The sequence below is a fragment of the Rousettus aegyptiacus genome, unplaced genomic scaffold (genome assembly GCF_014176215.1).
Source record: "Rousettus aegyptiacus isolate mRouAeg1 unplaced genomic scaffold, mRouAeg1.p scaffold_m13_p_18, whole genome shotgun sequence".
Classification (NCBI taxonomy): Eukaryota; Metazoa; Chordata; class Mammalia; order Chiroptera; family Pteropodidae; genus Rousettus; species Rousettus aegyptiacus.
Genome location: NW_023416293.1, coordinates 16,798,993 through 16,825,463, shown reverse-complemented (window position 1 = coordinate 16,825,463; position 26,471 = coordinate 16,798,993). Strand labels below are relative to the sequence as shown.

Genomic DNA, 26,471 nt, shown 5'->3' with positions numbered 1-26,471 from the left:
CCTGGTGGCTGGCGGCCTCGGGCCCCATGCTCTGCGGCCTCCACAATCTGTCCCCACCTCACGAGAGTGTTCTGCAGTGCCCTGGTCCCATCTGTCACAAGCAAGAGAAACATTCTCACTTCTGCACAATTTCCTGAGCTGATCATTTTTTTTTTTTTTTTCCATTCTGGAGAATGACTGTGTGTGAGAGAGAAAGAGACAGACAGACAGAGGGGGAGGGGGGAGGGAGAGATTTCCTTCTTTTTCTAGCCCTCTCCTAACCCTCGTCTCTGGGTGACCTCAGGAAAGAGCTGCTGTGAGCTCTTTCTTTTGGGCAGACACACCGTCAGGAAAAGGAGAGGCGTGTACCCTACTCACCCCCCCCCCTTTAAGCATCTAGCATCGGACACTTATTTGACTGTTTTACCGTTTAAGACATGTAAGCCAACGGAGTGAATACCCAAACCTGTATTTTATTAACTTTAAAAATCCACCATGGGAGAGGTTCCTGCTTCTACTAAGTGGGGGAGGTGGGTAACGCTTCATGGTTTTCATTTTTCTATGGCCTAGAACATTTTATGGAACACTAATTTCTGTAATTTTCATGATAAATGACAAATATGAAATACACTTAGTATTCAAACGAAAGATCCTTCTCCTGCCTTTGAGAATCTTCTCTTAAAAGACTTTAAATGCTGAGCGTATCAGCCCAATAAAAAGAACCATTTAAAGTGTAAAATGAGTTTCTTGCTCCTCAAATGACTCGGTTGGATGTACTTTTAATCCGGCGGTCCCCCAAACGGCACTACAGTCCACCCGTCCCACTGGACCATAAAGAATTCCTGTTGCGCAGTTTTCATCCAGATGTCTTGTCACTCACTGGTCAGACGCAGGGGGTCACACGGCCAGTCGAAGGCCCCACTGCACACTTGGTGAGTCTGTGCCTAAGAAGAGGTAAATATTCACCGCCAAACAGCAATTTTAGCTTGACGAGCCGCGAGGCCAGTTTGAAAGAATTGAGGGTGAGCGTTGAGAGCTGGGCAGAGAAATTGGTGATGGATTTCGGTGAATTTTAAGTCTTTTGGTTTCAATACATTCTCATCTCACTAAGCACACGGAAGTCGGCAAAGAAGGGCTCAGCAGACCTCCCCCCGACCCCCAGCACAGCTCCCGCCTGTGACCACGACCCTGGCTTTTCTGTCCCCGAGACCAGCTCCCCACCTTGGCATGAGGTCTCCACCCCACTCGCCCGCCAGAGGACAGCTGTCCGCCTTCTCTCCGCTAACCAACTGACCCTTCTCCTGACCGGCCACCTCCGAGCCAGCTACTGCCCATTTTTCTGTTCCTCTGGGCAGCAGAACTCTGAGAAACCAGGCTCAACCACCTGCCTGCAGTTCCTCTCCTCTCCTCTTTTTAAAATAGACTTTACTTTTTAGAGTGGTTTTAGGTTCACAGCAAAACTGAGAGGAAGGTCCAGAAATTTCATCTCACAAAACTGACCATTTAAGGAAGGCGATAAAGTCAAATAGTCTTAGGTTCAAGACTATTTCTTGAATTTCTCAGAAAGACGAACATTAGGTGTAACGGGCTATCGGCATTTCCCAAGTATTTTCTGTTAATCTGGCTTATTTTAATGTATTGACCTCTATGAAGATGCCCCGGGGAAGAGCCCTATCAGAAATACTCCAGTGGAATTTTCTTCTTAAAAATGTTAATTTTCTTTATGCACCCTTACGGTGTCATACCTGCCAGAGGATGCAAACGCCAGGGCCATCAACGACAGGGTCGATTTCTAAGGGTCACAAAACGAACGGCATTGCTGGTGACTTCCTCTCCACCCCATTTCTCAGGGACCACATTTTCATATGAGTCACTCATTAGCCATCAATACGATTTTCGTGAAATGACCTACGGAGCCAAACTCACGTGAACAGCAACCGTCCTGGCTTTGGTAAGGGCCGAGGAGGAAGCTCTGATAAGAAGCCACGGGTGACACCAGACACTGGGAAGACGGGTTTCGAAGCATTTCTCAAGGCAGAGCACATGATCTCCTAGCTTGGCCCTCTAAAGGAACAGTCTGCATGGGAGATGAGACGCTCAGAAACCTCGGTGCGGAATCCTCAGCGCGGATTGCTGCTCCGCGGGGCGGCCTGCGGGGCAGGGGGCCTGGCGGGCAGGACGCAGAGACCCGGCTCGGGAAGCAGCGCGGCCGTGACCTCCAAGGTCAGCGCAGGGTCAGCGGCAGGACAGAGAAGTCACGTCCAGCGCGAGGCCCACGGCGTGTGGCCAGCCAGCGGCAGCAATCGCTGGACTCACTGAACCGGATCCCTCTGTGACGTCTGAGCAGCAAACGGGGACAAACCACGGCCAGGAGAGCCCGCAGCGGCGCCTACGCTGAGGTCGACGGGGACCTGCTGGCAGTTAAAAAAAATAAAGGAGGAAATCCAGCCGTGGTGAGACTGCGAAAAACGGACCCCGAGGCCTCGAGGCCCTAACGGGCCTTACTGTCCCAGGGTCAAAACGGCTAGTCAAGCATTCGCCTCAATACAATCAGGAAATTTAGTTGTCTGCATGTCAAGACTTAGTTTCAAAGGCGAGCTGATATTTTCAGAGAAAAAGGTCGAAAACAGGGCAACTCTGTCCACGGAGAAGTGACTTCGTGCAGAACCTGCCACGGCAGGCGTACTCATTAACTCGGGTGGCCGCTCTCGGGGCACCAGGCGCGGGGCAGACAGCTCGTGTCACCCACGCGAAGGCGGCTCGCCGGGGCCACGTCCCTGCCCAGCGGAAGGCGCAGCACCTGCTCCTCCCCGGGCGCACGGCGGCGACGTGGGGCGCCGCGCGGGGCGCACAGCGCGTCCTGGCGTCCGGGCTGAGCCTGAGCTCCGGGCAGCTGGCGGTCACCGTCGGCTCTCGGGTCCGGGGCCAGGGTGACCCACGACACCTCTGCAGGGACCAGGACAGCGGTTCCCTGTGCCCGAACCAAAGCGGACCAGATGAGGAGACAACAGAGGCTGAAGTTCCCGGTCCCTCGGCGTGGACGCGGGACGCGGAAGCGCCGCTGGCGCCCGGAGCCGCCGCCCGCACGCAGGGCGCCCCGCAGGGCGGAGCCCAGGCAGGGGGAGGGCGGGCGCTCGGGGACGCGCGGGGCTCCGGGCTCCCCGCGCTGGGGGCGACTGAGCGGAGGCTGCACGGCCCTGACCTCCAGGACTGCATCGCCCGCCTGCCAGGCAGGAGGGAAGCGGGGCGCACGCCACCCCGTGTTTGCGAGCGAGCGACGCGAAGTCCCGTACGCCCAAGGTGCGGTCGCCCGCTGCGGACACTCTTCTGTCCTCCAGGTGTCAGGGCACAGGCCAGGGGGGCGCGATGCCAGCCCGTGGGCTGGCAGATCCCGTCACTGAGGACGGCACCACGGGCTGCGCCCAAGGGACGTCGGGGCCCTAGAGCTGGGCGCTCGCCGCCCCCCCAACAGCTAAGCAGATGTTAGACGTCCGGCGGGAGGCCCCGCCCCCAGGCACCCCTGCAGGTGCCGGAACCCCACCATGCATCGGGGGACGAGGGGAGCGCCGTGACAACCGGCCCCTCACGCCCCTCACCCCTCGGAACTAGGTCCCAGCCGAGGCGCAGACAGGGCGGAGTCCGCGGGGCGCACGATGTGGGGCGCGGGGCGCGCGGCGCTCTGTCCGGAGGAAGCGCGTGGGAATGGACGCGTGCGCGGTGTCACCCGAGCGACCACCGCCAACACCCCCCCATCCCCCCACTCCACTCCCGCGCCCCCTCCCCTCCCTCCCAGGCTCTCAGCAGCAAGCGCTTTGCAGCTCCGAAGTGCCGCGTCTCCTTTGCCGAGAGGGCGCAGCACGGCCCGGCTGCGGGCGGCCTGGCATGGGGGCGCGCAGACACCCACCCACCCGCACCCACCCGCACCCACGCGCGGGATCCGCGCAGGTCCATGGCAGGTCTCCGCCGGAATGAAGCCCGCGCTGCTTTGCTCCTCACACATTTGCACACCGTGCGCTGTGCAAACTCCGCGGCGGAACCAAAACCTGGGCACGCGTGACGTGAGCTCCGCACACGTGGGCTCCAGATGCAGCGCGCTCGAGCTCACAGCTTTCGCATAAGGCAGCAAGGAGGGAAACCGCAACCCGACGCTGTGGTGACGCGCGTGGGTTTTATAAAGTCACATCTGATGAGGAAGGAAAATGAGCGAGATTATAAATTTCAAGATTTACGCGAAGTGGCCCCTTTTCCTCCAGGCACCGGTGCGTTTTCAGTCTTCTGCCACCTACCTGGCTTCCTGAGGAAGAGCGGATGTCTGATACTGGCCGCCCTCAGGGAAAACGGAAGCTCTGTGATGAGGGGAAGCCGGCCACCCTCGCTGAGCCCACTTAACTAAGAAGTCCTGAACAACTACAGAATGCACAGGTTGTATTTATGGCACCCACATTCTTTAAAGACAAAAGCTTCGTTAAGGTACCCTCTGGTCTCTCAGGAACTGAGCTGAAGTTGAGATTTTATGATGTCAAAGAAGAATTTACTTAAAGCCAACTAATAGTATAAACACGATCCTGGGAATGGCTATTCTATTTAGAACTTTCCAAAACTGTAGAAATGCCCGTACCTGGCATGCTCGCGGCCAGGAACCATGATAACCGCACCCCTCGGCTTATCCCGCCACGTATGGCTGAACCCTAAGAATCTGGGGTGAGCCTCCCTCTCTGTCGCCCAGCACACCCAGAGGCCGGGGTCTGGACGACCCGCACATGCATGAGGAGGCGAAGGCGCACAGAACTGGGCTTGTCCCCGTCAGCGTCCCCAGCCGCACGCACACGGAAAGAACTTACACTGTGACATACAGCAACACCCTGGTGACTCACCCAGGTCTCGCTCACACAGCGAAATTGTTGGGAAGTCAGCCCGGGGCCATCTCTCTGTCGCGCTGTGCCCCAGGGCCCAGGCGGCCCATTTCTGTCACCCAGTGCCCTGCCTGAGGTCGTCCCTCGCTGTCCCCACCCCCGCCCCATCCAGTCTCCTCTCTTCTTCAGCACGAGGCACCGGGAGCGCCAGCGTTTGCCCAGCTCCGGCTTCCCCTCCGGAAGCCGCTCTGCGGGCCGGGCTCCCCCACGTCCCCTTCCCACACCTCCGCCTCCACCTTTAACGCCTCTCTTCAGCCACCTGCCAACAGGTGGCCCGCCGCCCCGAGCCCAGGCCAGCCTCGTGCTTCCTCTGGGCGCCTGTGCTCAGCACACGTCCCTCTCCTCGAGAGCCCTCTCTCCCCTGAGCCACCTGACCAAACCCTGCCCGAGTCGCCTCCCCCATGAAGCCCCTCTAAACTCCTCAGCCCACACTGGGCACCCCCTCACAGCCCGCAGCTGTCGCCGGGGCCCCACGCGACTCGGCCGTTGGGCGGCCACACCCGCACAGCTCTCCGGGCGTCCGCCGGTTCGGTTCAGCCTCCCCGGCTGGACCGCAGGCTTCTGGAAGTCAGCGACTGTCCCTTCGCAGGACTTTCTACGTGTCCCCACACGGTGGGCACAGAGCAGGGAAGCACGGCAGAGACCGAGGACCACAGAGCGTCGGGCCCGGAAGGACGAGGGGCCTGCCCGGCCCTTCGGCTGTCTGGATGCACCAGCGACGGGCTTCTGGAGGCGACGACTCACCTGGAGGGAACCCGGGCCCCTCGGTCTCCAGGCCGGCACCAGCACAGCACCTGTCCCCTTACGCCCTCCCTGGATTTACTTTTAAGGTTCCCCCAAGAACACGTCGGGCGACTGAGGACATCTGAAAGTCAACATTCTCCCTAAAAGTGATTCACGAGTCTCACTTTTCCCTCCGTCAGGCTGTATTTTTTCAGTCTGACGGCACTGACGACAGTCGTGCTCGACGACTCCGTCCCCCGGGTTAATGAGGGAAAAGGCGTCCCTGCCCGTGCTTAAGAGGGGACACGGCTCTGAGGTGCTCCCGCCCTCGGCCGTCCCCAGGTGGTGACGGGGCAGTGAAGCGAGACGGACCAGACCACGCGCCCCGGGCCACAGGGCGGGCGGTGACCGGCTCCGGTCAGCGCGCCCCGGGCCACAGGGCGGGCGGTGACCAGCTCCGGTCAGCGCGCCCGGCACGTCGCGAGCGAAGCCAGACGGGCTGTCTCGATGTGTGGATTTAGGGGTCACATGTGTCGCCCCAGCCTCATCCGGTCCAGCTTTACAAACAAAGGTGTCTGGCCAGAGTCGCCAAGAAGAAACGCAGGCTCAGGGCCGGCTCCACGGGCCGGGGCGGCGAGGTCAGTTTTGGTTTTTCTTTCCTCCTCTGCTGCTCACGGAGACGGGGCGTGAGCGAGCCGGGCGTCTGGCCGACGGTCGGCTGTCAGCACACGGCACCTTCCCCGTGACCGGGCAGGGCTCCTCCGCTCGGAGGGCACCTGTGCACCCGTGTGGCCGCAGTGGCGTGTGTCACAGCACTGGGGGACAGGTAGGGCGTGATGGGGGTGCCTGTCCCCCTCGGAACTTCTCAGTGCGGCCACCTGTCGTGACAGGAGCTGTGAACAGCCTCTCGTGTCTTTAATTAACTTAATCCACCTCAACACGGACTTTAAATAATTGAGTGCCTTGGTAACTGGCGCTCAAACATCTGAAGAATTTTAGTTTTAACCTTTTAATTCTAGTTTCGAACATCCGCTTTCCCACCTGTGCACAAACTGAGGCACCTGAGACGAGGAGGGCCCCCGGGTCACCGGGGACGAGCAGGGAGCTGGAGCGTTCAAGTGGCACCGTTTCAAACAGCGAATTCAGCAAACTCAAAAACGTGCGGAAGCAAGGACTCCTGCTCAGGGGGTTTTCTGAGTCTCGTGATAATTTCCCATCTTTTATAAGCCATGAGTGTGTTTATTTGAAGCTAACAGATTCCTAAAATGCTTAGATCTCTTGCAGAAAAAAAAAAAAAATCATCTTTTCTTGTTTACTTCCTAAATAAGTAAATAACATTGATTCTAGGTCATTTGTTTTAGGAAGTAAATAAGGTAACTTTAATTTTCGCCGCTCTAAAAAATGTGCTGAAGATGTTTATTTATCGCTGTTCTTTTAATTATAATGTAAATTTTATATTGAACTACAGCAAATACGAAATACCCTCCTGTTAAACTTAAGAACATGGGAAGCAAATTCTCCCGTCACCGCCTCTCCTCCCAGTTTTCCGCATGGCCCTACGCAACGTTAAATTAGAGACCAACTCTACGGCGTGGGCGCTGCTTCCTAGCCCGGAAGCGGAAGTAGTTCAAACCACCGGACACCACGCAGCCCAGGGAGCCCCGGTCTCGCCCTGGCTCAGGGCTCCCGTCTTCTCCGCTCACGGACACTGTTTCTCCACCGAGGCCCAGGTCAGGTGTCACCCCGCCCCCACAGCCTCGGCCTCTGTGGTCGGATGACACGTGTGATGTGACCTGGAGTCCTGGCACTGTACAGCAGGACGCACTGCCACAGGACCAGTGAGGCCCTCGTGACATGGCAGGAGCGTGCGACCCGGCCTCGGGCAGGCCCCGGACGCTCCCGAGGGACGTGATTCAGATGGCCCCGGATGCCCCGAGGGACCTCCGATTCAGATGGCCCCGGACGCCCCCGAGGGACCTGATTCAGATGGCCCCGGACGCCCCGAGGGACCTCAGATTCAGATGGCCCCGGACGCCCCCGAGGGACCTGATTCAGATGGCCCCGGACGCCCCGAGGGACCTCAGATTCAGATGGCCCCGGACGCCCCGAGGGACCTCAGATTCAGATGGCCCCAGACGCCCCCGAGGTACCTGATTCAGATGGCCCCGGATGCCCCCGAGGGACCTGATTCAGATGGCCCCGGACGCCCCGAGGGACCTCAGATTCAGATGGTCCCGGACGCCCCCGAGGGACCTCAGATTCAGATGGCCCCGGACATCCCGGAGGGACCTCAGATTCAGATGGCCCCGGATGCCCCCGAGGGACCTGATTCAGATGGCCCCGGACGCCCCGAGGGACCTCAGATTCAGATGGCCCCAGACGCCCCTGAGGGGCCTCAGATTCAGATGCCCCCAAGGGACCTCAGATTCAGATGGCCCCGGACGCCCCGAGGGACCTCAGATTCAGATGGCCCCAGACGCCCCGAGGGACCTCAGATTCACATGGCCCCGGACGCCCCAGAGGGACCTCAGATTCAGATGGCCCCAGACGCCCCGGAGGGACCTCAGATTCAGATCCCCCCGGAGGGACCTCAGATTCAGATGGCCCCAGACGCCCCAGAGGGACCTCAGATTCAGATGGCCCCAGACGCCCCGGAGGGACCTCAGATTCAGATGGCCCCGGACGCCCTGGAGGTACCTCAGATTCAGATGGCCCGGGACACCCCGAAGGGACCTCAGATTCAGATGGCCATGGACGCCCCGAGGGGCCTCAGATTCAGATGGCCCTGGATGCCTCCGAGGGACCTCCGATTCAGATGGCCCTAGACGCCCTGGAGGGACCTCAGATTCAGATGGCCCTAGATGCCCTGGAGGGACCTCAGATTCAGATGGCTCTGGACGCCCTGAGGGACCTCAGATTCAGATGGCCCATGGCTGAGCCCGAGACCCTCCCCCCAAAAGCCAACCCTGTCCCCGGCCCCCTCTGCCTCCAAGCTGTCGGGGGCTCAGGCCGGGGCTCAGGCCGGGGGCTCAGGCTGAAACGCTGGGGTCATTCTCGGCCACTCTGTCTCTCGCACCTCTCGTCCAATCCACCCCCAAAGCCCGCCGGTTCTCCTATCGGTATGTGTCCGAAATCTGACCACCCTTGCCACCCACTCCTGCTGCCCTGCTGTGAGCCACCCATGGGCCTCATCTGGGTGACCCCTGTGCCCTTGTCTTCTGGTACCGGCCAGGGCGAAGCTGTTATGAGGACGTCGGTCAGATCACATCACCGCTTCCTCGGTCACCACAGTCCACCCCGCACACATAAAGGCCCAGTGCCGTGACACCCCACACCACCCCCTTCCTTGCTCCTTGACCCCGACACCCCACTCTCACTCAGCTCCAGCCGCAGTGGCTTCCCACTGCCCCCAACGCAGAACGCAGCTCCCCAGGTGGCTGTAGCGGGGAGTGCAGCATTTAAACGTTTCCGGCCACCTGTAAAACACCACGAGCCAGTCTGAGAGCCGAAGCGTCTTACAGGACGTTTTCCGAAATGAAGCTAAGTGTCTAGAACGCCTCTGACTTCGAGTTCCCCCCAAGTATTATTCTAAAGCAGGGGTCAGCAAACTTTTCTGCAAAAGGCAAGATAGTAAATATTTCAGGTTTTATGGCCACACGGTTTCCGTCACAATTACTCAATCCTGCAGAAAACTCAACCCTGTAGCAGAAATGTGTCCATAAATGATAGAGAAATAAACAGGTGTGGCTGTAGAACCACAAAATTTTCTGTGGACACTAAAATTTGATCTTCATAAAACTTTAATGTGTCAGGGAATATCACTTTCCTTCTGATTTTTTTTTTCCCCCAGCCATGTGAAGACATAACAACCACTCTCAGCTCGGGCCACATAAAAACAGGTGACGTGTCAGAGCTGGCCCAGAAGCCACAGTTTGCCCACCTGGGTTCTATTAGAAAGTTCAATAAGTATTTGTCATAGGTAAGAACTTCTCTCTCCTACTGAAAACGACTGGAAAGCCAAGGATGAACCCAGCACCCCCATTACGGTGTCTCACTTTCCCTCTTTGAAACCACCAGTGGTGCGGGCGCTCCCCGCCCCCCCCCCCCAGATAAATCGAAGGCCAGTGTACAATGAGCTGAATTAAGTGCCTTTTATGAGCCCTTTAAATAAGAGTTTCAGAGCTTCTCCTCATAAACGGAGTACGACGGCATCCTGAGGAAAGGCATCATGCCTCCCAGTGACAGAGACAGGGACTGGGCGGTCTGGTGGCCCCACGGTTACAAAGTAGGAAAATGCAGCGGCAGCCACGAAATCTCATGAGACAGCCTTGCTCAGGGGAGTGAACAAAGAAGCAAACTGACAGTACCTAACTATTAAGAATGAATGAGATCGCTGGAAGTGTTATACAGCTACTAAAGACAACGTTATAAATACTAATTCTTACTCCCCACGTGTCACCTAGATGTTATTTCCTTAATCCTTGAAAAAAAAAAATCACAGTATAAAAGTCCTGTGGGAAATACCTCGGTCTATAACACCTCGTCCTATGTTCATACAGCCCTCGACCCTGAAAAGGCAGAGTGGGGTCACACTCTTTCTTCCGCCCCATGTGGTTCCTACATAGATGTCGCCTTATCCTCTGCAACCAAGGAGAAGTAAAGAGCCGTTAAATTGTTTGCTGGAAATAATTGAGCGTCCTTGGCAGAGCAGAGGATGAAGTGCGTGCTGCGGAATTACCGACCCGAGGCTTCTTACAAACAGACCTCGAAGACTTCACCCAGTTCCTTCCAGAAATGGAAGTGTGTGTGTCCGGGAGGAGGAGATCCCGACAGAAGGCATTCAGGCTCCTGCACTACAGTGACGACCACCCAGAACAGCACCTCTGGACACCTACTCTTCCTGTCTTGGGCGCCTATTGTGAACAAGCCCGGGGTTGACTGTACGGACTGACCGGGTGACAATCATCTCACTGACTTGCCATCGACAGAGCTAAAAGACAGAAACCAAAAACACGACAGGGGTCTAACATCTACCTGAAAGAGAAGCAAGAACCACAGCTCCGAGTCATTTCCGTTGTCTGGTACTTTTCCAGAAGATGTGTTTCTGGACACGAAGTACACTAGCTTTACTGCAAAAATCGGCCGATCCTCTACCCGCTAACCAGCGTTTTGATAACATTCGGAACATCAGTGTGTCAGATAACGGGTCAGTACAAAACTAATAAAAGAATAGCCCTGGTTTAGGATAGAATTCTGAATTCCATCTGAATAACAAATTCTATTCTACTCTAGCAATGACAAAATGTCATTGATTTGCTAATTTTACAAACCCAGAGGCACTTTCTTCCTTGGTTATCCTCGTGTGCCCCTTCCACCCGATCTCCTAAACGAACTCTTGTTCTGCATGAAGAGACTTTCATTTCATAGGACTGCAATGCAACTCGAATACCAAGAGGGACACATCTCTGCCCACTTTTTTAAAGTCAGAAACCACAGTTTTCCCCATTTTAAAAAGGGGAAGGGCTGGAATCTGGAAAAGAATTGTGCATACGAGACGTCGACTAGTGTTTCCGACTAGATGCAGACCAGCGTTGAGCTAGGTGTACATGGCGTTGAGACCCCACACGAGTGCATCCGCAGTGGGAACTCCCACGCGGGAACAGCGAACACATCGTCCTCTTCCTCTCAACATTGTCCTTCTTCCTGTTCCATCTTTAAAGCGCCATTACTCTGAGAGTGCTGGAAGTTACGCGCCTTCACACCTCCCCCCCAATGCCGCCACCCAGGCGCAGACCTTCTGTAGCCGGTGGAAACACTTCTGCAGAGAATGAGTGATTCTCCGTTTAGCACAAAAGGAAAGGCTGGGTGACTTCTGAGTGACCCGAGGGCCAGAGCCAGGTACAGACAATGCAAGCAGGACTGGTTCAACGAACCTGGACAGTGTTGGCAAAGCTAAAAAGCAAGGTAACAGGTCTGTCTTGTTTAAAGCTACATTTCAGTTTAACGCAGATGAAAAACTATGGCTACAGAGCTGGACTTCTGCTTCTGTTTATTTCGGGGCAAAGGCAAGTCTGTTCAGTAATTCACCCCGGAGTTCCCGTCAGGGTGTTACAGGATCTAAGAGGGCAGTGTGCAGTCTACTCATTACCAAATGACTACCACGACTATCGACTATCGACTGGCTTTAGCCCGAGGATTAAAACAAACAAGCCCTGGGAGGTGGGAAGGGTGGGGCGAGGGAGGAGTGGGAGTAACTAGGTGGTTTTACCTGTAATGGTGAGGGGGCGGGGTGCAAAAACTTCCTGGCAGGCAAATCACAAGGCCCAGACTTGACTAGGAAGTGTGTGCCCAGGTGTGCGCACGCCAAGATGGATTCGGTGACCTGACCTCAGGCACAGACAGGACAGCGGCGGATGCCGAGACACTTTCAGGGTCCGCGCACCAACTTAAAACATCCCCCCCCCCAGGTGCACGCGCCTCTCCCGGCTGCGGGGAGAATTCGGCCCCGCGCATCCCTCTGGCGCGGTGACCGGCCCTGGGGCGCAGGACGGGCGCCCCCCACCCGGCCCCCCAGGACGGGCCGGGTCCGCGCACGGCCCGCCCGGTCAGTGGCGAGGGAAGCGCGTTTCGAAGTTTAAGGACGGCCTCGCGCACCTAAAGTTGAAAAATCTGCTGAATCAAGGTACCCCCGTTTCGCGAGGGTAACGGGCAATCGGACGCCCCCTCCCTCGGCCCCCCTCCCGCTCTGGAAAGAAACCGGACCGGCCTGTGCGCTCAGAGGTCACCTGCGCGGAGTGATGTCACCCGCTAGCCCCAGAGCGGGCCCCCCCCCAAAGACTGAGAACGGCCGAAACGCCTCTGCCTCGCCGAAGGGGAAGGCGCCCCGGGGAAGGTGACCCTCGGACGCGCCCCCCCCCCCGCCCGCGGCCGGCCGGGGACCGCGCAGAGGGGGCGCAGCCACGCACGCCCGCGGCCGCCCGCGCCGCCAGGCCCCGGGCCGGGCCTCCGCGCGCCCCGCGGCCCCGCTCCTACCCGTGGTGGACAGCACGGTGCTGGCGAAGAAGAGCGCGGACGTGAAGTCCCAGTTCCAGCTGCCCGACGCGTTGCTGAGCGCCGACACGCCGTAGTTGCTGGCCTCCAGCACGCGGCCCAGGAAGCGCTCGAGCCGCGGCTCCGACAGGCACTCGTGCTCGTCCAGGAAGCGGCGCTTGAGCTTGCGCAGCTCCTGGCGCAGCAGGTCCTCGTAGGGCAGCTCCACCGACGAGAAGACCACGGCGCCGAACACCAGGTAGAGCAGGTAGCCGAGCACCAGCAGGCCGAAGCACCAGGCCGAGCGGTGCCGCTCCACCAGGCGCACGCACGAGCTGCCGGCCAGCGACTGCAGCATCTTCCCGCCGCGCCGCGCCGCGCCGCGCCGCGCGGGAGCCGAGCGGGAGCCCGAGCCGAGCGGGAGCCGGAGCCGAGCGGGAGCCGAGCCGGAGCCCGAGCCGAGCGGGAGCCCGAGCCGAGCGGGAGCCGAGCCGGAGCCCGAGCCGGAGCCCGAGCCGAGCGGGAGCCCGAGCCGAGCGGGAGCCGAGCCGGAGCCCGAGCCGGAGCCCGAGCCGAGCGGGAGCCGAGCCGGAGCCCGAGCCGAAGCCGGAGCTGAGCCGGAGCCGGAGCCGAGAGGGAGCGGGAGCCGGAGCCCGAGCGGAGCCGAGCCGAGCCCGAGCCGCGCCGCCCGCCCCGCCCCGCGGCCCCGCCGCCGCGATTGGCTCGCCGCGGGCCGCGCTCTCCCGTCCTCTCCTGCCTCCGCCCCAGCCCGGAGCCGCGGTGATGTGGCGCTGACGTGGTGGCGGCTCAGGTAACCCGAGCGTCCTGGGGACCGCGCGCAAACTTGGCCGGAGCGCCGGGCGGGGCGGGCGGGACTCGGGGCGCCGCCCGGCGGCGGGAGGGGGCGCGCCCCAGCTCGGGACCGTGAGAGTGCGCGTGAGTCCGTGTGAGGGTGCAAGTTCGTGAGTGTGCGCGTGGAAGTCTGCACGTGTGTCCGTGAACCTGTGAGTGTGTGAGAGTGCGCGTGAGTGTGTGTGTGTTCGTGTGAGAGTGTGTGCGCGTGTCTGGGAGTCCGTGTGAGAGGATGTGTCTGAAAGTGCGCATGAGTCTGTGAGTGTGTGTCTGTGGCTGTGTGTGTGAGTGTGTGGGTTTCTGTGGATGAGTTTAGGTGACAGCATGCACACGTGTCTGTGTGACAGTGTGAGTGTGTGTCTGTGAGCATGTGTGTGAGTGAGTGCACATGTGTGTGAGTGCGCATGAGTCTGTGTGAGACAGTATGTCTGTGAGTGTGTGTCTGTGGCTGTGTGTGTGAGTGTGTGGGTATCTGTGGGTGAGTTTAGGTGACAGCATGCACATGTGTCTGTGTGAGTGTGTGTGAGCATGTGTGTGAGTGAGTGCACATGTGTGTGAGAGTGTACACATGAGTCTGAGTGTGAGTCTGTGAGACAGTATGTTTGTGAGTGTGACTGAGTCTGTGACTGTGTGTGAGAATGTGTATGTGAGTCTATGTGCATGTGTGTATGAGTGTGAGTCTGTGTGACTGAATTTGTGCTAATGTGTCAGTCTGTGAGTGTGTCTAAGTGAGAGGGTGTGAGTCTGTGTGAGTGAGTTCGTGTGAGGATGTGCATGTGTCTGTGTGTGAATCTGAGTTCGTGTGAGTGTGCACATGTCTGTAAGAGTGTGTGTGACAGTGAATATGCACGCGTCCATGAGACTGAGTGTGTGCACGTGTTTCTTGAGTCCATGAGAGCTTGCGCACGAGTGTGTGTGTATATGTGAGGATCTGTGAGTGTGTGAACATTGTGTGTGCACAGGTGTCTCTGAGTGTATGAGACCGAGGCTGAGCACATGTGTCTGAAGGAGTGCGTGTGCATGTGTGAGAGTGTGTGAGAGCGTGCCTGTGGGTCTGAGTGTCCACATGTGTGTGAAGAGTCTGTGAGAGGAGGTGTGCATGTCTGTGAGAATGTGCATGTGTGTTCGTGAGAGTGTGTATGAGAGTATGTGTCTGAGTGTGAGTCTGTGTATGAATCTGTGTGAGTGCGTGTGAGGGTCTATAGGAGTGTGCGTGTGTGTGAATCTTTGAGGGTGTATGTGCGCTTGTCATTTTTGAGTGTGTGCACCTGTGTGGTGTATGTGGGAGTTTCTGTATCTATGTGAGTGTGTAAGAGCATGAGTGCATACACATGTGAGTGAGGGTCCATGTGTGTGGGATTGTATGAGTCTGTATGTGTGGGAGTCTATGTGTGAGTGTGTCTGCCTGTGAGAATGTTCATGTGTATAGGACTATCTGTATGAGTGTCTATGTGAGAATGTGTGAGTGTGTGGACAACCGTGTGTATGAACTTGCATGTGTGAGTGTCTTATTTTGTGTACGTGTGCATATTTGAGCTTGTGGGTTTGTGTGCACATGCACTTGTGTGTGTGTGTGGGTGAGCGCATGCTGTTGACAGCACTTTGGGACATGCCCTGCCTGTCCAAGCCTGGTTCCTGCTTCCCGGGGCCACCTGTCTCCTTACCGACCTGAGCACCCGTACCTGCTGGGGCGGGAGGCGGTTGGCTTGTTGAGCCCAGGGTTGGACAGTGAGCGCCCAGTGACATGGTTCCAGTCTCAGGCACCTGGGCTTCCTACCAGAACTCACCTCCATGCTCACGAAAAGGACCTGAGAGTTCTGGAAAGACCTAATTCTGAACTCTTAATTCTTTAAAACACGAAGAGTGAAAAAGTCCAAGTAAGCCAACTTCCAAAGAAACAGCTTTCCCAAGTGGTGTTTCTTTTTAAGGTAACGAGGGTCTGTGAGCCACCTTATTGTGGGTGACAGTGGAAACTGGTGGAAAGACAATTCTGTAGTATGTTCCCAGAGCCCAGAAAGAGTTGACATCCTCTGATTCTGTGTCAAAAGAGAAAACAGTGAGGTGCAAAGATTTACAGACAAGGCTGTTCATGAGCTACATGTATCCATATGTCATATATGAAATATACGTGTACATGTATATGAAACCGAAGAATCGGGGACAATCGAAATGTTCCAACAAAGGGGAATGCTTCATAAATTATGGTGTCTCTAGCGTGGAGACCACGCAGCTGAAGACTATTGAAGCATAAGCAATCTTACATATAGAATACGTAAACTCTTAGGTACAGAATCTCAAACAGGTAAAATATTTGTATTTTATATTGTAAAATAGAACTCTCTCTGCCTAATAGAGCGACTGCATGGAAATAAAACCGGCTCCGAACAGTTGTCTTAGGGTGATAGAGTGTACAGGTGACTTTTATTTCTTGTACATTTTTACATTTTTCAAATTTTCTACAACGGACATATTATTGTCATACTCAGGAATAACATTTAAAATGAAACAATTGTACGATTATTTAATACAATTCCTACTTGCCTACTTTGCTGAATTCTTTAAAAATTCATATTTTGCATTTATTTAGAAAATTTCACAGAAACATCTAATATACTTGTCAGCAATTTTTCACTTTCAGTAAATAACTATAGCTCCTCCTTTCTCAGAAGATCGAAGCCCTTCCTCTACTTTGCTTCTCTGCATTTCAAAATGTTTTAATCAGGAATCCATTTCTTTCTCCTTACTTTGGAGGAAAAGGCACCTCCGTATTTTCGAAGTGAAGTCATTCGCCCACCACTGTGAGTCCCTGGGTCACTTTCTTCGACTGTCAAAACACACAAAAACCCATCTCTTCCCTCTGAATTTGGCCTGCACACATTAGTTGCGTGAGTCACCAGGTCCCTATCGTACACCAACTAGTGTCATTATTTTTATGAGCGCACGCTTTGTCTCCCCGTAAGATTGGACACTCTTAGGAGGAACCCCTGTGCCTCTTAGTTCTCTACATCCTCTTCAGCACCCAGCAGAGTTCTTTACACGGTATATGTACAGTAAATATCTTTGATTGTTTGATTTATAAACAATCATAATGATTGCGCTTTCCCTAGACACCAGTATATTATTTAGTGGGAACTATTTTTAGACCCGTGGTCAACCACCTGTGCTTGTGCAGTAAGTATCTGTTATTGCTTTCAACGTGAGGAAATTGGTTCTTAGCACAAGGACCTGCCCGGGGGGCCCTACACAGGGAATGATTTATGTTGCTGGCAATTTTGTTTTATTGGATTCTAGAATTTTCCATATATAACGAAGACCTTTCAGGTTCTATCTAACCCAAAGGAAGGCAAAGATCCTCTATTAGACTTTTAATTTCAAATGTGTGCCCTACCCAGCATCTTTTTTAAAATGCCCCTTTTATGTGGATTGTAGAAGGAGCAAGACTGTGGCCGTGACCCTACCCCCTGGCATCATGAATTGGGCTAAGGATAGAACGTGACCCAAAGCCGCTCAAACCAATGATCGACTGTCTACCCATCAGATCCACTGCAGTTATTTGAAAGCCCGACGTGGATTTTCCGGCGGTGGTGGCACATGGGCTAAAGGGGGTCAGGTACAAGATGACGAGACTGCGTGGGTGAAAATCCAGGAAGGACGAGACGCAGAAGCGAGAGCACGCTTCGGCGAGACGACGGAGGTGGAAGTATCTGTGTGGATTGAGAGGTGAACAGGGGGCGAGAAGCAAAAACAGCAAACGAAGATGTTACTTCCAAAAAGTTTGACAGTGAAAAGGGAAGAGAAGGAGCAGACGTTAGAGGAACGTGCGGAATGCCATCTGTTATTCTAAGATGAGGGAGAAATTCACGTAAAGACGTTGGGAAAAAATCAAGAAAGCGATGGGGATGTGAGGCAGGAAGGCATCCAGAGAGGGCGGTGGCGCGTAAGACAGCGGAGGAGGGAGGGTCACCAGGGCCACACGCAGGGTGCTGGGTGCAGCAGCAGGACAGGCAAGGGGAAGGGCGAGCGCCGACCGTGAAGGTAGCGGGAACCTCACCAAGGGCAGCCTCGGGGGATCCGAGGATTAGTCCAGTTAAGGAGAAAGAGGTGGAGGGAGAGGTGACGGCCATAAGCCCAGAACGTTCATGCGAGTTAGTCCAGGAAGGGAGAGGGGGCCCGTGGATGGGGGTGCACCTAGAGGGTGTCTGTGTGCGGTTGCGTCTGTGCGGACGCGTTGTGTGTTGGAGACGGGAGAAACTTGCGCATGATTGTGCATGTCAGGCCAGGAGCCGGTGGGAAGCTTAGGTTTGAAGCAAGAGAAGAAAGAGGAGACAGTGGAGAGAATGGCGCCAGAGGAAGCAGGCGGGGCCGCCGTCGGCAGCGTAGAAGTGGTAGACGGAGGAAAGGGGAAAAGCGGGTGGTCGGACTGTTCATTCGTTCATTTATGGCTTCATTTACCAACTAGAGGTTGAATACCTGCCGTGTAACAAGAATTGTGCTGGGCTCGGGAATGTAATAGTGAGAAAAATGATTGTTTCCTGTCTTAAAGGAACATATTCAAATGAGAGAGCCAAACACTAAATGTGAAAAGCAGGGTTCAGGGAACTGGAAGGGTGCAAAGGGCGGTCTGTCTGAATCTGGGGAGCGCTCTTTGAGCTGAGCTGAAAGATGATAGGAACTAGGTACTAAAAGAGAGAGTGAGACCCAGGAGGGGGCGGGACCCAGTGGGGAGAGAGGCCAGCAAGCCGGGCAGGGCGGCCTTACAGGAGCTCGGAGGGCAAAGAGTCCTAGTCGTCCTTTCTCACAGGAATCCAGGGCAGGGTTTTCAGCACAAGAACGTGCATTTCACAGCGGCCACTCTGCAGGATGAAGAACGATTCTGAGGGGAGCAGCGATGGGTGCTGGCAGAGCCACCGGGTTGGGAGGGACTGTCCCCAGAGGAGAGCGAAGGCGGCTGCCCCCACCGCGCAGCAGGGCAGTAAGGAAGGGTTTGCGGCAGCCTCAGTGCCTAGAACCTGGCTGGGGCCATAGTGGGAGCTCAATACGCGATTGTGGGAATGAAAGCGAAGGAAGGAAGGAAGGAAGGAAGGAAGAGCAGAGGAGCGTGGGCTTGGAAGGGACTTGGGGCTGGACCGAGCAGGCGAGTAGGTGGACAGGTGTAGGTAGTGAGAAAGGCGTTAGGTTTCTGGCTTGTGTATCAGTTTCCATGGCGACGGTGTCCCTACCTGATGTCAGGAACACCGGAGGAGGATGAGGTGTCAGGGGAAACTCGTAGGTTCAGTTTAGGACAAGCTGTTTGGTGTTTTCAGATATCCGAGCGATCGTGTCCCTTTCGGTCTTTGTACATTCGGGCCCGGAGCTCAGAGAATTCTTGGTGGAGATAGAAATCCAAATGGTGGATTATCTAATTTAATATCGACACATTGGACATTTGTAAATAATGACTCAGTTTGGGCTTTGCAACGCATCTGCGCGACTGCAGTGTAGCAAGGGTGTAAGATTGTTGGCGTAAAGAGGACCGGGAACATACGGACGTTGGCCACTGGGCGGGACAGCCACGTGGATGTTAGATGTTTCTCGGGGGGATGGTAGGAGTCGAGGTGTGAGGGGCAGCATAAGCCAGCGACCGAAGTCCTCAGGCCCTGCTGCGTGATGGGCAAAACAAGGGGAACAGGCTGAGAAGCGGTCCCCAAGTGCTGTGAAGATGCACAGGTCACGAGACGGGGACTAGTCCAGGTTTTAGAAGTCTTGGGTTCCACTTTCTCCTAACTATGCAACATGAGCTAGTCATTTAGTTAGCATCCTTAAGCTTCTTTTTCTTCTTGTGCTTAACAACAAAAAAAAAAGAACAGGGAGGAGCGGTAATCGCCCATCTCCTGTCTATGTTTATAGTGAGAACCAAGGAACGTGACTTCTGCGTACATATGTAATTGAACACTATGGAAATGCAAGACATGGCTGCAATTAGTGTTCACAGATGGCCTCTAATAAACCCCCAAATATTCAGAAGATAAAAGACACATCGGGGACCGGGTTGGTTATTCAAACTGCCTTCGTGAAGCGAGCCATTCTGGAGCCAGGACTCGAAATAGCAGGTGGAGGGTACAGACTCGTGTTAAAAAATGAAGAAAATATTTACAGCAGGAGCTGGCCGCATAGGGCAGAAAACGAAGGCAGTAAAGGGCTAACAAGCCAGAAGTGGAAGGGTCGAGCAGCCAGTGGTCTGTGCGAGGCGGGAAACGGGAAAGTCGGGTATGGCGGTGAGGGTTGACAGGAGAGGGGGCCGCAGGAGGAGATTTATTTCAGAAGGGTGGAGTGAGTTCTCGGTAAGGACGATTTCTAGGATTTAGCCATTGCCGAAGGGGGGAGAGGAAAGTCACTGGATGTGCCGTGAGTCTGGGATTATGAATATTGACAATGAAGACATGCAAGACAATGCCAGGACTAGGGCAGAGAAAGACCTACATGCCAAGGACAGAGGTCTTCAGGGTTTCAGGAGCAAGTGGGCGATTAGCGGGTAACAGAGCTGGTGGCCGAAGGAAAAAGGCTGCTGTCGGGCCTGAACCCCGATAGAGGGTCCTTTTACCGAAGAGAGAAATTGATTGGAAATTGATTTAGGAACTTGAGAGAGATGCTGCTCACTTCTCCAGTCCTGAGATGTCCTAAAATGAGCAGTATCCACCGAGGGCTGTCAGGAAGATCCCCGGAAGACCAGGCTCCCGAAGGACAAAAAGGAGGAGGGTACCCTGTGATCGGAGTAAAGAAGTAGATGAATGGCTTCGATCAGGGTCTCAAAGGGTAGGTGGAGAACTTGACGCGGAAGGAGGGGAGCAGTAGGGACTGTAGTTAGAGGGGAGGAAGCCGAGAAGGAGCTGCAGGCGGGAGCAGAGGAGAGGGTGGATACAGAGGAGCCTGCGTTTTGCAAGGCGACCAAGAAGACGGAGAAGTTCAGCGGAGCAGGATGAACTGGCCTCGAGGTTTCAAAGCGAACTGTGGTGCCAGACGGCCTGGATGCAGGTGCAACTGGCGCTCAAGGCCAGACGGGCCTTGGCTGCGGGCACCCTGCCAGCAGGCAGAGCCTACTGCTTCTGCTCGCCGCCCCGTGGCCCCCTACGCCCTCCCCACTGCTCACCAGATGCAAGACACGGGCACTTGCAGCTTGAGAACTATTGTCACAGCTGAGCTCACACTCACCTCGACCCGTCTTCCTTACTGTTTCCTGAGTGTAGGGTGCACGTCGGAAGTTTTCATTCTAAGGATGGCCCTTAACTTAATTTCGGAGCACTTCTTTTTCTTTTACTTCTATATTTTTCTAAATAACTACACTTTCATTTGGTGCTTTAAAGTTTGTAGATCATTTCCATATAAATCATTAGATACATTCATTAGAGTAATTTCATCACAATAACGAAATAGGCGAGGCATTATAATCCAGTTTTACAGATGAGTAAATAGGGATTTGGGAAATCCTTGTTCAGGGGCTTCTTGGTCAGGGCCCCTTCAGTGTTTTAGAGGGGCCTGTTTTCTGAATCACAAAGTCACAGCATACTTAGGAGGCTGCTCCAGAACATGCTTACAAAATGATTGTGATGCACTTAGTGACATATTTAAAAATGAAACCTAAGGGCTCGGTGATAATAGCTTCCTGTCACTATTGCTTTGTCATCGTTCAAGGACTTTTCAGTCACTGAGAAATGCATTTGTTCTTTGCTGAAAACCACATTACAGAAATGAAAGTGATAGATAATCAATAATGAGAATGATTAATAATGGTGTCTGTATTTGAAACAGTGAGCATGTTTGATGTCCGTTTAAGATAATGGTAGTTGCTGAAAATTAAGAATTGTTGGACCTCAGTGGTCCCAAGATTTTTATCATTCAGTGTAGATTTTTATCATTCACTGCAGATTTTAAAAATGATAGAAACCTCCCCAAACAAGCAACTCTTAGAATGTTTGGAGATCAGGGAAGGGGAGGCTTTTGTAGTGGTTTTCTATCTTAAACAAACAAACTTGGCCAGAATTATGAGAAAAATGCCCAAACTGTTCATGTCTTTAAGCAAAACAGATGAAGATTAGGGATTTGGCATATAAATCATTATAAACCTGTAACACCCCCAAATCTGGACTTGGCCTTTATAGTAAGTATTTTACACATTAAAATATTCCATTGAATCATATGAAATTGTTGTTTTTGTACATGATGGTCACATACAAGCAATTTCATATTGTTCAAAGTAATTTTCATCTAAAATATAAGACCATTGGAATCGGTGCTTTGATACACACTCCTTCGGGGGAGGCTTAAAAAAATAAAACTTCAGTTTTCCTTTCTGGTCCGTCTCGCAGGAAACCTGCACAGCCCAGCTGTTCCTCGGCAGTCTGCCCCTTCGACTCTCGATCCTTTAGGCTGACACTACTGTCCCCACCCAGGTCATGCTCTTGGAGTCATTTCCAAGAGGAAAAAGACTGAAACCTGTCTCAAAAGCCCTAAACTCCCCAAAGACCCCCCCCAAGAAAATCTTAATCCAGTTATAATCAATCAGTACATTATTACTCTAAATTAACTAGTCCCCCATAGAGAGTTAAGTGGTAAATAAACACGAAGATTATGTCCTCTCCTTCCACTGCTTTTTCTAGAGTTAAAGGTGAACAAGGATAACGAATTCTCCCGCCGACCCTCACCCCGAGTTATGTGTCAGACCCAGTTTGATTTGAAATGCTATGGATACAGCCCATGGTCGCCTAGACCATGGAAAATGATTACACGTGTGCTATGCACAGGGAAACCAAGGAAATGTTGCCATGGAAACTTTAATGCTGAGTTTTTAAGTATACGTTTTTCATTTGTGAAATTATAGTGGCAAAACATTTTGTGCATATATTATTTTATACTATTTTTAATTTCAAAATAGCGATCACCCTCATGTCTGCATTTCTCTTCAAGCTGACGTAGGTAATTTATATAAAGACGTGATATTTGGCCTATCGTCGTCATCTCAGTGTGTGCTGCTGGCGTTTTCAGTAAATGCTTATGTTTATCCATCCTCTTTTACCTCACAATAGTGCTCATTCGAGACTTATAGCCGGTTTTGGCATTCAGCTCTGAACAAAGGATTAGGGTTTTTTTCCAAAAGAAGTTAACTGGTGATATGGGGTAATGAGTTTTTCTCACTGTCATTTTCCTGTCTATTTCAACTATATTAAAGATTTCTTTGACTCCTATATAAATTTGCATTAAAGATATACTCATAGCTAAAAAGCCTATTAATATCTGTTCAATTTCCACTTTTAGCCTACATTCTATTCTCCACCCCAAAACTTGCTTATTACAGGTGTCTAAAACACAAGACATACGAACACAGAACAGATTAAAAAGTATAGAAACAGCATGTCACCTAAAACAAAGAGCAGAATGGAGAACAAATAAATATTGTCACTTATATGGTCATCAGCATTATGGCAAAGGAGCCAAAGTAATCTAATGGGAAAGGAAAGTCTTTTTAACAAGTGGTACTGGAATATCTGGATGACGGTATTTTAAAAAAACGAATGTTAACTGCTCTCTCCCACTGTATACAAAAATTGATTAACATAGGTATTATGTCTCAATATAAAAGTTAAGATCATAAAACTTTTAAAGGAAGCAAGAGAAGTTCTCCATTACTTAGTGAAATGTTTTAATTTTATGTTTAATTTTACTTGGCTAGGCTACGGTACCCAGATATTTGGTCAAGCATGAGTCTAGATGTTGCTGGGAGAATATTTTTTAGATGAGATTACCATTCAAATCAGTAGACTTAGAGTAAAGCAGATTACTCTCCCTAATGTAGTGTTCCTCATCCAGTCAGTTGAAGTTGGAGGGGCCATGGGAATGGCTTAGGAACGATAGAGAGGAGAGTATATCTTTTTGTATAGTTCTGACTCTTAGAACCATAGTATTGTTTCATATACCAATAAATAAGTCCTTTAAAGCAACCAGGGTGTGGGGGAAATCTATATGTAAATAGTAGCAAATGAGCTTAACTTTATTATAAATTAATAACATAACCACCCGAAAGGGGATGGGAAAAAAGAACGAGCCGATGTAACTTTGGAAGAGAGGATTTTGACGGCATCTCGTAGGGCTAAAGGAAGAAGTAACTGTATCCAGATACCGCGCTCCAGCTAATCACTTCCATATACTCACGAGAAAGCTTCAGAAAATGCAGCTTGAGAGATATTCCGCAAGACAACGGGCCGTACTCCTCGAGGTTCCGTAGCGTGGAGGAAGGGCAGAACGTGGCATTGTCGCGGACGCGAGAGATCGGAGGGGACGCGACAGCCAGATGCAGAGTGCGAGGTGGATCGGATGCTGGGGCGGAGGGCCATCGAGGAGCCGCCGCTGCGGTTCACAGGGGGCGAGGCCCGTGGCTCCCTCGCTGCGTGGTACCGGCGGCACCGCCCTCGTCCTGGTCGCTGCCCCGTGGCTGTGCGAGCGGTTGCCACCGGGGGACTGCGGGACGGGCGTGCGTGAGGCTCCGTGCTATTTTTGCAACTTTCTAAAGGTCTTAAATAGTTTCAAAAATTACAGCTCAGAAAGTACTAGCAAATGGGACCCAGCAAAATAGAGCAATATGAATATATCATGGCCAAACTGGGTCTCGTCTAAGAGTGTAAATTTGATTTAAGGTTTGAAAATCAAGCAAACAGCGGCAGGCAGCCTGTTTACTGTGTCCACAGCAATGTCCACGGGAGAAAGCGTGAACCTGGTCTGGACACTCACTAATAACAGGCCCCCTGGGACACGCGCTTGTGTAGTTACTGGCAGGAGAGGCCTCGTTGTACAATTTTTTTTTTTTTGCAATATGTACCCGATCCATTCTGATTATGTTATAAATAAACCATCAATTATGTCTTCATCGGGCCCGTTTCATGGAAATATCACGTAAACTGTATCTACTTGAATATAAAATGGTGATGGTTTATGACCACGGTTGCTCCCGATTAACGTAGGTGACATTCCAGTGCGTCACTCTCCAAACCTCACAAGTTACAATTGGGCCTGTCGTGTCAGGAAGGATCAGGACAGTGGCCTTGGTGATTGTAGACTTATACTTACCCTGTGGAAAGATTCAGAAAAAAAAAAAAAAAAAAAAGTATGATAGACTCTTTTAGGATACCAGAAATACAAGGCGACTTCCTTAATATAATAAAGACTGTCTCCACAGGACCTGCATAAAATACGGTCAGAGTCCAAATATTGAATGCTTTCCCCCTGAAACTCTGAATGAGATAGGAGATCATACTGGAGATCCTACCAGTGCAGTAAGACAACGAAATGAAGTGAAAGATGTACGAATTTGAAAAGAAGAGATGTAAAATTAAAACTGGACCGTGCCTGTCATAATTCGGCAGTATATATAAATTGCAGGAGATCCGAAGGGAAGAGGTTTGACTAGGTAGGGCGTGCGCGGTCCTGGCGAGTCGCATTTTGCTTGAACAGTGAGGTTACAGCAAATGTTCAGTCATTTCAAGAACTGAGTTTTACAGGCATCAGAGTGCTGTGGAAGCAACAGATGTCAGACGGACTGACATTTTGGGGAGAGAAACACCCATCCCTGGTGAGCCGATGGCAACCGGCTGTTTGTTCCCTGGTAGCACTTTCTAATTCTGGGCGTGCACTGAGGATCAGATTTAACCCGTGCAGATGGCCACCACGCAGGGGGAGGATGAGGCAGCGCAGCTCTCGGCAGTCGCTTGAGGGAGGTGTGACGGGTCGGATGCTAGAAGAGGTCCAAATGCTTGGCCGTGCGCCGTCGCCTGAGGTCTCTGGGTCCGCAGGGAGTTCTTGGCCCGATGTGCAAAGGCGGAGTGAAACCTCCCCCAGTTGGACTTGAGAAACAAGCTCCCATTAGGAACCGAACAAAACACAACCAGCCCTGTTAAGACATTTGCTGATTTTTACACTGAAAGAAGGAGGAAAGGTGAAAGACTGAAGAGTGACACCCTACACCTTTGAAACGAAGGACTCTTGGAACCCGGAGAACAATCAGGCTTTCGATCAAAATTCCGGGAGGGCCACGCCTGAGAAATGGCAGGAACCTGCTGTTCACGGGGTTTCTCTGAAACCGGAGGCCCGTCCTGATCCTGATCGAGCTCCGACTGGAATGCGGGGACGGTGCTCAGCTCATCCGCCCAGGCGAGCATTCGGAACGGAGGAACGCTTCCCAGCTCGGGTTACTCGGCCCGCGTGACTGTGATGCTGAACTGCACGAGGATGTCACTTGTCCGTTACGTCGTAAAAAAATTATTATGCCTGCATCACTCAGGACCACGGACACAGAATAATAGCACGTCGATCCAGTAATGCGTAAAAGAGATGATTTCTCACGATCAAGTTGAGTTTATTCCACAAATTCATAACGCAGGAAAATCAATGTGATTGGCCCTATTTATAAGATAAAGGAATAATTCATATGATCCTTTCGGTAGACTCAGATCACTTTATGAAATTCAGTACCCTTTCATGATGAAAACGGAGAACATTCCTACTGTTCCTACTAGGAATGGGAGGAAATAGCAAGAGAGGTATTTTAGCGGACGTTATCTTAAAAATGCCCATCACTGACGCAAGTGAAGATGTCCACGTCTTAATCCCTATGAATGTAGCATTTTACGTGGCAAAAGAGACTTCGCAGATGTGATAAAGTGAAGCTCTTTGAGAGGAAGATGTTATTCTGGAGTGTGCAGATGTGATTAATTGATCACGTGAGTCCTTAAAATTAGAGACCCTTCCCCGTCTGTGACACGAGGGAATCAGGATCGGAGAGTTGCCACATGGCTGGCTTCGAAGGTGAGGGAAGGAGGTGGGGGGCCTCCAGAAGCCGGAGAAGGCATGGAACGGACTGCGTCCTGGAGCCCCGGCAGGAAGGCGGCTCTGCCGACACCCCGCCTTCGGCCCCGCGAGGCCCGTTTGGGACTCGTGACCCGTAGGACTGTA

General features: G+C 52.9%; 1 protein-coding gene across 1 annotated transcript in view; it reads right to left on the bottom strand.

The window, feature by feature from the left end:
* Nucleotides 1–13,077, bottom strand: part of KCNK1 (potassium two pore domain channel subfamily K member 1) — a 32,580-nt gene extending 19,503 nt beyond the window's left edge. The window contains exon 1 of the mRNA XM_016163367.2: nt 12,648–13,077. Coding sequence (XP_016018853.1) covers nt 12,648–13,002 — 355 coding nt within the window. The 5' untranslated portion in view covers nt 13,003–13,077. The remainder of the gene's footprint in view (nt 1–12,647) is intronic.
* Nucleotides 13,078–26,471: the final 13,394 nt, after the last annotated feature.